Below are 12,747 nucleotides of genomic sequence, written 5' to 3'. Positions count from 1 at the left end.
AAGGCCTTTGAGAAAGTTAGAGGTCATTTGTATTGGCCTGTCTTAAAGTAAGGCCTGCCTATATCGAAATAATTCCTGCTTTTCCCTGTGTCCCATACATCAACTTTAATGTGCCTACAAATCACCTAAGACCTTGTTAATATTTAAATTCTGGTTAGTAAGCCTGAGGTGGGGCCTGAAATTCTGCATTTTAAACATGCTTCCAGGTGATGCCAGGCTGCTGGTTCACTATCGCACATGATAATGAGAGTAAGAAGTACTGGGCTCTGAGGGGCTTTGGCGCTTCTCTCTCCATTAGGTGGTTTCAAGGGACTTCTTATTCCCTATAAGCTTGAAAGGACAACTTCAGAAGGCTTTCGTTCACTCTTTCATATTGGTCATGTTCTCACCACTGGCCTCACTACTTCATGGTCCTAACACCTGACTAGTAAGAGCATGGTCCAGGGCCCTCTGGTAACAGGAGATAGGTTGTCTGGCTGTTGGCATGCAGGGTCTAAGAAGTTTTGACGGCCTCCTTCTCACTGCCACCATGGAGTCACTACTTCTGAAGCTCAACCTGGGAAACCTGCTCTGCTCCTTGAATGGTGGACTGTTTGAACACATTCCTCTCTTACCCCAGTCATGGAAGTTCTGACTTGTGGTCTTCACTCCTGGTGCTATACCTGGAGTGACAGCCCAACTCTGTAAACCGCGCTTGAGGCAGCTCGAGGACTCGGGCGATGCTCCCAGGCAGATGCTTCCAGGGGCTCTGCTAATGCCTGTTTAACAAAGCTGGTCTTAAGAGCTAGCAAAGTGCTTGACAGCCGAGTTGGTCTGGAAGGACTTGTGAATACAAAGCACAGGTTATGAGTCAAATAGGCTTGGACTTGAACTGTGTTTCCATCCCTATGGAATCTCAGGAAGGTTTTCTCATCTGGAAAATAAGAATGATGACAATACCTCCCTCATGTATTGATATAACGCATATAAAACCCTTAGTTAAGCGCCTCATTCATGATACTCACCAAATACTAGTTGCTATTATTTTTATAATTATTATTTGCTCCCCACCAGGTATCAAATGACCCCACCAGGTATCAAATGGCTTTGTGGCCTGGCCTTACGGTACTCACCTTTACCTGCCCTGGAGTTAAGGTACTAGAGGCCTTCAAAGATGAGACATAAAGAACTCACACTAGCAATAGCAGCGTCACCGTGATAGATGTCACAGGGAATAATTGAAGAAGCTAGAGGAGTTTAGTTTAGAAAGTATATAATGGGACAGACGTGACAGCTGCCTTCAGGTTGTCTTGTACATGATGCATTAGGAGTGTTCTCTGAGACCCCGAGACCATAGGGAAGAAGTTAAAGGGAAACACGCCCCTCGCTACAGCAAAGTGAGTTATTGCGAGAGGGGGTAGGGGCGTCTGCGAGGGTCGGCTCCTGCGCAGCTGCGGCGGTGGGGCCAATCACCAATCACCGGCCGCAGCCGGCCCTCGCGCGACCGCACAGTCGTACAGCCGTGCAGTCGTGACGTCCGTGGTTGCCATGGAGAGGAGAGCCGGCTAGCTGAGGACCGCTAGCTAGCTTGGGACCGCGAGCTGGCGCCAGAGGCAACAAGGTTGGAGCGTGGCTTTGAAGTCGCGTCAGCTACCACCATGAGCGGCCGAAGTCGAGGTAGAAAGTCCTCCCGCGCCAAAAGCCGGGGCAAAGGCCGCGCCAAAGCCCGAGTTCGCGCTGCTCCCGAGCACGGCCCGCACGACCCGGACCCTCCGCAGTGCCCGAGGCCCGGGGAGGAAACCCAAGCAGCACAGGTGCAGGCTGGCGCGGGTTGGGGTGGCCTGGAAACCGCTGCGCCCGCGCCGCCCTGCGGGCCGGGGGAGGAGGCTGCCTGCCAGCTCCCGCTGGACTGCGGCCTCGCGCTCCGAGCGGCCGGGGAGCGCGGGCAGGCTGCGACCAGGCTTGGCCTGGGGAAGGCCCCATCCATTTCGGAGCGTCTGATGACAGACACTGTCTTCGTAGGAACCGCGGGAACTGTGGGAAGGCCGAAAAATGGCCCCCGCGTTCGAAATCTGCGCGGGCGTGCTGGGAAGAAGGCCCCAGTGGGGAAGGGGCCTCAGGCCATAGCTGGTGGGAAGCCAAAGAGAGGGACCGCTGGGGAGTGTGCGTCTGTCCCAGTGGTAGAGGAAGAGGAGGTGGAGCCGGATGCAGGGTCAGGGCCCCTGGCGACGGATGGCAGCATGGATACGCTGGAGACAGTCCAGCTGAAGCTGGAGACCATGAATGCCCAGGCAGACAGGGCCTACCTCCGTCTATCTCGCAAGTTTGGGCAGTTACGACTGCACCACCTAAAGCGCAGGAACCTCCTCATCCAGAATATCCCGGGCTTCTGGGGGCAAGCGTTTCAGAGCCACCCTCAGCTATCATCCTTTCTGAACAACCAAGATAAAGAAGTACTCAGCTACTTGAACAGCTTGGAGGTGGAAGAGCTTGGCCTCGCCAGGTTGGGCTACAAAATCAAGTTCTACTTTGGGCGCAACCCCTATTTCCAAAATAAGGTGCTCATCAAGGAATATGGTTGTGGCCCTTCAGGTCAGGTGGTGTCACGTTCTACTCCAATCCAGTGGCTCCCAGGGCACGACCTCCAGACGCTAAGCCAGGGGAGCCCAGACAACAGCCCTAGCTTCTTTGGGTGGTTTTCAAACCACAGCTCTATTGAGTCTGACAAGATTGTTGAGATAATTAATGAGGAACTGTGGCCCAATCCCCTGCAGTACTACCTTATGAGTGAAGGGGCACGTGGAGAGAAAGGAAAGGAGGGCAGGCAAGTTCCAGCAAGGCAGCCCACGGAGACTCCCGAGCCTGGGGTAAACAAATCCAAGTAATCTTGCACAAGGCTCCCTACTACCTCCTGCTGGACTGGTGTCTGGCCGACCACATGTGTTTGACTGGCTTCTCTTCATGTTGGCCTCCATGCACTCTTACCCCTTTGAACTTCAATTACAAGAATATGGCATTTATGATCATGTTCTTTTCCTCCCCATGGCCTTGCTTATTTACATTAGTGTCACAGGTTATGTGACCTCACTCCTACTGTTTCTGTGTTAAACATACATGCTTCAGATGTGTGCTGCTTTTATCTACATGCCTGGACGCTGTTCTTGGCTCTGGCCTTTCGCAGCTGTCTTTAACATGGACATTTATGAGTCATTCTCCAAGAGGACCAGTGCATCCTTAAACTCTGCTACTTCAAGGCTGGTGACTTTGGTGGGCTTTTTTATTCATGCTGGCTATGCATGCCACATATGGCAAGATTTTGTGTTGCTGCTGCAAAATGAAGCTAGTGCACATGGTACTGGCCATCACGACAGAACTGATTGTTCAATGGCCCTGGGGTCACTAGCCAAGGCACCACCTATGGCATCTCTGGCTTTGGACAAGGGTCCATGCTTTCCTGCTGGGTATGACACTTGACTGCTGGGCATGAGTGAGACTAAGGGTGAGAAGCAATTTGCCATGTGTTCTATACCATCATGCGTCTCTGCCTGCGTCTGGGCTCTTCCACTGGTGAACCTTCATCAAGCTTTGCCCCATGTCTCATCACTATGAGGCCGTTGAGTTTTGTCTAGGTTGTTATTGGCTCCAGTTGGCTTCCTGTTCAACAAGAACCTCAAGAACTGCCTGTGGACCTAGACCCCCTGCCAGTGCATGAGACACACACCTACCCTCCCCAGCCTTCTGGGTACCCTGTTGGCTGTCAGACTGATGGGTGGGCTGGTATATGTGAACATGTGCTCACTGTCATCATGCTGTGGCTCCAGATGAGGGTGGGGACTAAGCTCACATAGAATCTAGGTACCTTTCTCAATTCCCCTTTTCCCTTTATCATATATGACCAGAATGCTATAGTGGGGTTGCTGGGGAAGAGCTTATTTCTGGTGTGTAAGCCTGTGTCTACTTCATTTCACACCTCCATATCTCCTTAATTGCTTTTCCTCTTTTACTTCTACCTTTGAACACTGATAAGAGTAGGCTTTAGTCTAGGATGGGGGAATCCCAAGGCTCTCTCCTGGAGGCATGGTGATAGGGGTGGGCAGAATCTGTTCTGGGTCTCCAAGACTCATTTCCACTGGGTGTAAAGGCTGAGCTGGGCCTTCCCTGCCCAGGCTTCTCTGTGTTCTCCTTCCTCCTCTCATCCTTGAGGGTGGGAAGTAGGACTGTATCTTTACTTGCCCTCCCCCTAAATTCCCTTTCCTAATGGAGGACCTCATTCTGAGTCTCCAGGGGCTGTGGAGGCCTTGACTCAGAGTTGTAGAGAGGGGGTGCTAAGTAGGGGAGCTGGAGCAGAAATGTTTTACATGAAAGAGTCTGGTATGGAGTGGTTCTGGAAAAGCAGATAGAAATGAGAAACCTCAGGGAGAATATACCTGCCTATCAGTGATGGAGGGTACATGGACATTCCCAAGGGCTGGGATGGGAGAATTAAAGGGGTTGCTGGCAAATACAGGGTAATAAGATACATCCACTAAAGGAAAGGGTATGCCCAAAGTTTTGTTCTATCTATTTCATCATTCATGTGTTTTATATATAAGAGAAACAAGCCAGAAACAGAATGATGTTACTTTGGATGCTTTATCTTTTGTTCTAGGTGTGGCCTTATGTATGTGAAATATTAATGCTGCTTATTTTGCCTCAAAGTACAATCTTAACCACAGTCCTCATTTTTGCCTACTGGGAATATAGAGCTGTATAGGCCTGCTTTTTTCTTTTACACTTTTTGCTCTTTATTATGGATATTTTCAGACATGCACAGAAGTTAAGAGGATGGTCCATGGATCCTATATACCTAACACCTAGCTGTATCAGTTATTAATTATGATCAACCTGCTTTCATCTGTATCTCCCTCTTCCCACCTGTATTTTTTATCAGAAGTCTAAGACACTGTGCCAATTCAACTGTGACTCTTTGCATCGGGTCTGCTTTTTGCTCTTAATGTTAACTAATGACGGTCCAGAGATGGGCCTTAGAGTTGAAGGTCTTCAGAAGTAACAAGGACTCAAAAAGATGAAGGGGATGCTTTCTTTCCCCTGCATCCACAAAAGGAGAGAGGGACTGTTCTGTTGTAAATGTCTTTCTTTCCTGTGTAAAATGGAGACTCGTGTGACTGTCTGAATTGTTACCAGTTTGTTCTGATCTCGTAACTCCAGTCTTGGAAATATAACTCGGAAATTGTTGCTGTGTTCTGTGAAAATAACCTCCCAAAACTGGTTGTCTTACTAATTTGACACCCTGTTAATAATGCAATTATTTCCTCATTCCTAAACAGTATAAATAGTTGTAAACTTGCATGCATGATGGAAAAATAAAAACCTGGATCTCTATTATGTTTTTTATTTTCAAAAAAGACTTGGAGGCTGGGGAGTTGAGAGGATGTATACATTGGCCTAAGTGAGTGATCCTAAGCCTCACACCCTTGTGTGACTGACTGCATAACAATATGTAAAATTCCGATTCCCAAACCCTTACCAGAGATTGCAGTTCTATGTTTCTGGCAGGAAGCCAGATAAGTGTCTTTTACCACAAGCTTTCTGGGTGATTCTAGTGGAAATCCAGTGCTTCTTAAATTTTTGAGTTCATCTGAATTGTGTGGGGAATCCTGTTAAAATCCTGTGAAAATACTGAATTTTGATTTAATAGTCTAGGTTGGAACCTGAGATTCTGCATTTCTAATGAATTTCTAGGTGATGCTGGTGCTGGTGGTTTGTGAACCGTGTGGGAAAGAAGGTGGCCTTCAGGCCACCTCAGAGTAGAATACCAGTGCTCAATCTTGATTGCACAATTTTCTGGGAATCTTAAAGAAATATACTGTTAGAGTTCCACACAAATACCAACTAAATCAGAATTGGAGGGTTGGGAGGAAAGAGTTGGTCCAGGTATAGGTATTTTTAAAACATCCCAGATGATTCTGATGTCTAGCTAGAGTTGAGAGCTAGGGTCTCTGATGCCGTTCATAACAGACCCATAACAAGGATCATTTTTCTTTAATTAGGAGGAGCAGCATCAGACAACCAAATGCCACATAAAACTGTCCAGCAGAAAATGGTTGGAAAAAATGAGAAGTGGGTTGTTAAATGAGAAGAGAATAAAATTGGTTTGTATTGTGAAACACTTGAATCAACAAATGTACAATGTTCAGGGCATAGTAGGTGCCCAAATGTTGAATGAATGAATTTGAACAGTTTATATTCAGGTACCCTGGGGCTAGGCTGATGATTAAATTTGTGAAGTGGGCCAAATTTGCTTCATAAGGACATATGTATTCGTTTATTAGGGCTTCCATAACAAAATACCCCCAGACTAGGTGGCTTAAACAATAGAAGTGCATTTCCTTAGTTTTGGAGGATAAAAGCCTGAGATCCTGCTGTCTGCAGGGGTGGTTTCTTCTGAAGACCTCCCTCTGTAGCTTGTAGATGGTTGTCCTCTCTGCGTGTGTCTGAGAGCAGTAGGAGGAGGTGGGGGCTGTGTAAATCAGGGCAGCTCTTCCACAGCGCTGGATCGTGTGTCTGGGGATGATGCAGGCATAGTGTTGCTACATCTTCAAACAGGAATGGGGGAAATCAGGATTTTTATGTAGAATCTCCCTGGTTTGGTATGTTTTCAACTAAACCAACCAACCAACCAACCAACATCCAGAACCTTGCTGTTAGTGGTGTGTTGAGTGGACAGGGTAGATGGGGAGAGCAGCCTCTTCAGGCTTGAGAGGCTGTCAGGATTCATGTGGAGTCCTCTGAGGATGCAAATCTGGAGAGGCTCCAGTTCCCAGGCTCGGCTTTCCCACCCCTCTCTTCACTTCCCTGGAGAAGCCATCTGACCTGGGATTCACCACCTCCCCCTGGGTTCATTCATTCATTGCCTCCTATATGTGCCAGTCTCTAGACTTTAGATATACAGCCATGAACAAATACAACTTTGAATTCTGTCCCCCTCCTAGCTTTTAAGCTCTTCTCGGCTTTTCCCTGGGATTGTTGGTCTATCTTTTACTTTTCTTTTTCTTTTTTTCTGTTTCTTTTTATCCCTTTTCATACATGAGGGTAGCTGGTGCTTTAGATCCATATGGGGGCGAATGGAATGCTCTTTTCATCCTCTGGCCTCTAAGTCAGGCTACACAAGGCAATTAGGCATTTAATAACCTGTAGAGTGAGGGCTTCTGGGAGTAATTCCTGTTATGATAAGAGTCCCTGGCCTTTCTCTCAACTTTGAGTTTTATTACAAAAAGGCCTTCCTCTGGTTACTTAACTTGTTACTTCCTGGGCTTTTTTGAAAGTGTGGAGGGTTTGAGCTATGCTGTAGAGGAGGAAGGAGAGAACAAAGAAATGGTTTTGCTACTCTTAGTTTGCTGCAAGTCTTTATCAACTTTTGCCTCTCTCTCTTTACACTTTGGGCTTCCCCCTTTGGTCTTCTTCCCTGACTTGCAACAAGGGAGAGAGGCGCATTGCCCTGGGGTGGCCTCATTTAAGGAGGAAATTTTCCCCTATTTGCCTCTCTGAAGATTTTGGAAACTCTTTCCACCCTTTTACCTTTTGAGATCCCCATCCTAGGTGAGTGTCTGTTACTGATAGGTGGGGCCATATCCCTTGGGAGTTGGAGGGGGGAGGGAGGGGGGGAGAGAGTGCGAGTGCACGCCCTAGAGAGCCCAGGCTATCCAGTCTATGGTTTCTGTCTCTCTCTGTTCTCAGCATCTTCACTTCCGCTTCTAGAATCTTCTCCAACTGTATTTTACCATTTGGACTCCCAATTCATTCCTGCTAATTCATGTCACCTGGAACTCTGACCTTGGGTTAGTTCTGCTTCTGTACCTCGATCAGGTGTTCAGCTGCTGACTCTTCAAGCCTCGGACCTTGAATTTCTTTCTCTCCCAGCCTCCTATCAAGCTGACCCACAGCTGAGGGTTGACAAACACAAGACGAAATAGCTCCCATCGGTGTAACTGACACTTCATGGTTTACAAAGCCCGTTATCTTACATTATCTCAATTATAACAACTATCCCATAAGAAGGCTCTAAAAAGTTAAATGATGACCAAAAGCACAAAACCAGTAAGCAGTAAAGCTGGACTCAAACTCAGGTCTTCGGACACTAAACTCCATCCATACATGTGGTGGTAAACATGAGGCCCAAGCTGATAACTTTGTACTCTGACTCCAGGCGCTTCTTTCCACAGAGCCTTTCCTTAACCCTTCACGCAGTACGTCAGAGCCCTCAGGACAGCGCCTTAGTAAGGTATTGCCGGTCAGTCAGAGTTGGCATATGAATGTGAACCACTCTTGAGGGCAGGACTGACCGCTGGGTGACTCAGCAGGGTGGCTGAGGCTTCCTTTAACTGCTTTGTTCTAAGGTCAGGATTGGTTCTAGACACATAGAGGCTAAGTGAGGTTTTTGCCTATATCTATCGATACCTGAATATGAATGATTTGGGGGAAAGGAGGTAATTTTTCTTCCATAACAAGAAGTCTGATGATAGGAAGTTGCAGGCTTGCTTCCGTGGCTCAGTGATGTTCATTAGGCTCTGAGTCCGCCTCTCAGCCTCTCTGCTCTTGGCTTTCCCTTCATGATTCCCCAGCTCTAAGCACCACATCTGCACCCAGTCACACTTACAGGCAGGCAGGTAGGAGGGGAGGGGGATCTTTTCACATGTCTCTGTCTTTAACAGGGAAGAAATTTTTTGCCAGTAGTCCCTGGTAGGTTTCAGGAGACCTGAGTCAGGTCCCATGGGCTGGAAATGGGTCACACTCCCACCCTCCACTTTAAGGAAATACGGTGCGTTTCAGCGTCTTCCAAGGGAGTGGGTTTCTGTCCTCTGAGAATAAAGTGAGATCAAGGAGCTAGAATTGATGGGGATTTTAGTAACCTTAGGCTGGTCCTTTCTGGGATGATGTGTGGCTTTTCCTGATTATGAAACGCTGCATAATAAGTGGAGGCACCGTGCACCTGTCTCTCCCACCCCGGCCCTCCTAGTCACCTGTATTTCTCAGCCAAGAAAGCACTACCTGCGCTCAGTGTTTTATGTCTCATTTCTGTTACGTGGTAAATGTTTTTCTGGCCAGGCAATGCCTTTTTGATTTTCCTATCTTCCCACAGCACCTAGCCCAGGGTTCACTCAGTATTTGATGTCAATAAATGCCAGTTGCCAGAATGCAATAAATTAATACTTTTTCTAAAATGTAAATTTAATCATATCAGTCATCAGTTCTAAACCTTCAGGAATAGGGTTCAAAATCCAAATATGTTCATAACAGGCCCTTTGTTATCTGATTCTACATTTTTTCTTTGAAAATTTATTGTGAAAAATTTCAAATGTACATAAAAGTTGACAGAAAAGTACAATGATCACCCATAGATCTATTTAAATTCAACAAATATTAACTTTTTGCCATATTTATTTTATCTCTGTGTGTCTGTGATATTGTTGAATCATTTGAAAATAAGTTGCTTGACACTTCCCCCCTAAATACTCAGCATCCATCTCATTTTTAAAAGGATATTTTTCTACATAATCATGAAACCATTATCAGACTGCAGAAAATTATACCCAAATACCTCCTAGTATCCAGTCCATATTTAGATTTGTAATTATTCCCAAGATTATCTTATAGTATTAATTTTTAAATCAAGATCTAATAATATTCAGGCATTGCATTTGGTGGTTATTAGTTTAGTCTTTTTAAAAAAAAAATAATCCCCTTCCTTTCCCCACCCCCCACTCCCCACAATTGACTTTCTGAAGTTAGGCCAAATATGTTATAGGATGTTCCACATTCTGGATTTATCTGATTGCAGCTTCTTGGTGTAATTTAACTTTTTCCTCTGTCTTCTGTATTTCTTATAATCCAAGGATTTGGGTAAAACATCTTTGGCAAGAACACTATGTAAGCGAGACTACTTCAGTCACGCATCACTTCAGGAGGCATGATGATAGGTTGTCCCACTGTTGTGCTGTTAGTTTAGTCTCTTGGTTAAGAGGGTGAACACTAGATCTCTCCTTTGTAAAGATACCCTTTCCTTCCAGTAAGCAGGTAATCTCTGAAGGTACTTTGTCAGTGTGAGAATATCCTGTTGCCTTGAAATTTTCATCCCAAGATTTCAGCAGCCATTAATAGTATTTGCCCACATTCATTATTTTACTGTGGGTTACAAAATAGTGATTTTTCTAATGTTGGCATTTCTTTGACATACTTTAGCTGGGATTCTCCTATAAGAAAGACCTCACCCTCATCATCTGGCCGTGAACTATACTTCCTTCTGAAAGGTAGTATAAATGCTTAACTCGTTCCTTTTAATTACCAATTGTCAGCATCAGAAGTTGGTGTAATAATTATCTCTAATGGTCTCAAGAACATGTTTTTGTTTTTGTCTCTTTACTATCACTGTGGACTTGTAGGTTTTTTAATATATTTTTAAAGATTTTACTTATTTTTAGAGAGGGGAAGGGAGGGAGAAAGAGAGGGAGAGAAACATTAATGTGTAGTTGCATCTTGTGCGCCCCCTACTGGGGACCTGGCTTGCAACCCAGGCATGTGCCCTACGCTAGGAATTGAACCAGGATCCCTTTGGTTCGCAGGCCGGCGTGTAATCCATTGAGCCACACCAGCTAGAGCTGTAGGTTTTTATTTATTTAATGTTTTACAATCAATGAGTTACAGTCAGCTTTCTTTTGGCTGCTCAGTTGGCCTGCATTTTGCTGCTAAGGAACTTTTACCAAACTCCTCTTGTCCTTGTCCCTGATTTTCTCCCATTGCCCCTGTACTGCGCTCCGGTCAGCGTGATCCACTGCTGAGTTTCGCTACCCTCTGAGCTTCTCAGACCCCGCACATTTGCACAAGCTGCTCAAGGAGCCTTGCAGCCCCTCTCAGGTGCTCAGATATGGCTCAGATATTTTTCTGTGCCATAGTTATTAATTTTTCAAGGCTGTATGAGTCCCCCTTTCTCTTTATTTCTATACTATTTTGTCCACCTTTCAAATCACAGTACCTAATGTAACCTAATGTAGTAACTTGTTCCTGTCTGTTTACCTGTGTGCTCCCACCAGAGACTATGAGACCTTTGTGGCTGCAGAATAATAACAAGCCATATGTCAATCATTTTTGTATTTCAATTGCTCAGGGACTTATGCATAATAGATGCTCATCAAGCACTGAACAAGTGAGCAAATGAATGATCTCTAAAGATTCTTGAAGGCATCAGTGACAAACTACAGAAAGGTTAGACATGCCCAGGAGTAGAGATTGGAAATAATTTCAAGTGCAGTAGAAGCATGGACCTAGTACAAATGCGTTAAAGGATGGTGTGGAGGGAAGCTATTACCTACATAAAGCTCCAGGCAAAAAAACTTAGTGGCACCAAATTACTCTCACAACATATTGGGAGTCAAGTAGGAAAATGGAAGTGAGCAAGAAAGCAAATGAAGAATATTGGGAATGTACCATATATACTGTGCTGTAGAAATATTCTACATATTCTACAATAGCCCAGTATCAAAACTTGTTTTGATCCATAATCAAAAACAAGAAAAAGCAACACTGATATTATTCTAGCAATGCCTTTACTTGGGGATCTTTCTTTCTCTTTATGTATGGACTATATACATAGTATGAGATCTCTTAAGAGGCTCCCTTGAATTTAAACTTCAAAAAAATCAAGTTAGAACAAAGGCACTCTGTAAAAGAGTGATATCACCAGAGAGTAAACTGGACGAAAGATTAAATCTACAGTAATGGAACAGTGAGTGTATCTAGGAGAAAGCTACTTTGAGCTTTAATATTAAATAGCCTAAATTCCAGGATTAATGGGAAAATATGGTCATCATGCTGCTTTGCCTAGTGCTGTGTCACCAGATACTGTATGAGAGGATTTAGAATGCTTAGGGGGAGAAAGGTGAACGACCAGGTCTTTGAAACCCAGTAACATCCTGGAGAAGGTTATGATCACAGAACAGATCTCCCCTCAGGAAGTGAGGATGCAGGGCCTGGTGTATTGTTGCAGGAGCTCGTTATCTCCCACCCTGAGAACCCATCTATGTGAGGGACACCGAACTCCTACACACTACATGTCATTCTCTCAGCAAATGGTCTTACCTGACTTGCTGAGAAAATGGTACTCCCACCCTCACTGCTCACTCTGTATTCCTTCTCACCACTCCGTCTTCTTTACAGGATTAATCACAATTCATGGCTGTGGTTTTGTTTCTCAGCCTGTTTCCTCCTCTGGATTATAAGCTCTCAGGGATCTTTGTTTGCTGTTGGATCCCAAGTGCTTACACATAGCAAGTATTTGCTTAATATTTTGGACTGGTGGAAGTATTAGTCTATGAGCTATGGCCTGTTACAGTGGCAGGTAGCCTGGGTCATACCTTGGAGACATCCTGTGGTGGGAGGAGCTGTCTCTTTCTATGTGTGCACTGGAACTTGGAGAGACCATTTTGTTGAGCACATGCCAAGCAAAGTGCTAAGCATATTTAACTACATCATCACAGTACTTCTACTGTTATCCTCATTTTCTAGAGAAGATGAGAGAACACAAGAGAGTTTTGGTAACTTGTCCAGTTACATAAATTACAATTCCTAGAGCTGGGGGTAGAGGCGCTTAACCACTATTCTGCCGTGTCTCTTAGGCGGCGTGAGTTGGTGACTTAAACAAATGTTATCTTCTGACTTCAGAAGGGAGGTATGAGAGCGTGCAGATAAGCTTTCAGAAAGTGGCTCTCACTGTGC

The 12,747-nt window shown here is 45.3% G+C and overlaps 1 protein-coding gene across 1 annotated transcript; it reads left to right on the top strand.

The window, feature by feature from the left end:
• The first annotated feature begins 1,532 nt into the window (after window positions 1–1,532).
• TSPYL5 (TSPY like 5) lies at window positions 1,533–6,104 on the top strand. Its single transcript, XM_054590300.1, has 2 exons — window positions 1,533–3,834; window positions 6,030–6,104. Exon 1 carries the CDS (start codon window positions 1,638–1,640, stop codon window positions 2,862–2,864), a length of 1,227 nt encoding a protein of 408 aa, XP_054446275.1. The 5' UTR covers window positions 1,533–1,637; the 3' UTR covers window positions 2,865–3,834; window positions 6,030–6,104.
• The last annotated feature ends 6,643 nt before the right edge of the window (window positions 6,105–12,747 follow it).

The sequence above is a fragment of the Pteronotus mesoamericanus genome, unplaced genomic scaffold (genome assembly GCF_021234165.1).
Source record: "Pteronotus mesoamericanus isolate MK-2021 breed Mesoamerican mustached bat unplaced genomic scaffold, CSHL_Meso_final scaffold_174, whole genome shotgun sequence".
Lineage (NCBI taxonomy): Eukaryota > Metazoa > Chordata > Mammalia > Chiroptera > Mormoopidae > Pteronotus > Pteronotus mesoamericanus.
Note: the sequence above shows the minus strand (reverse complement) of the source record. Positions and strands in the feature narration are given on the sequence as shown.

Excerpts from the sequence above, each read along its gene's own strand:
- TSPYL5 (XM_054590300.1), top strand. The coding sequence starts at position 1,638 with ATGAGCGGCCGAAGTCGAGGTAGAAAGTCCTCCCGCGCCAAAAGCCGG.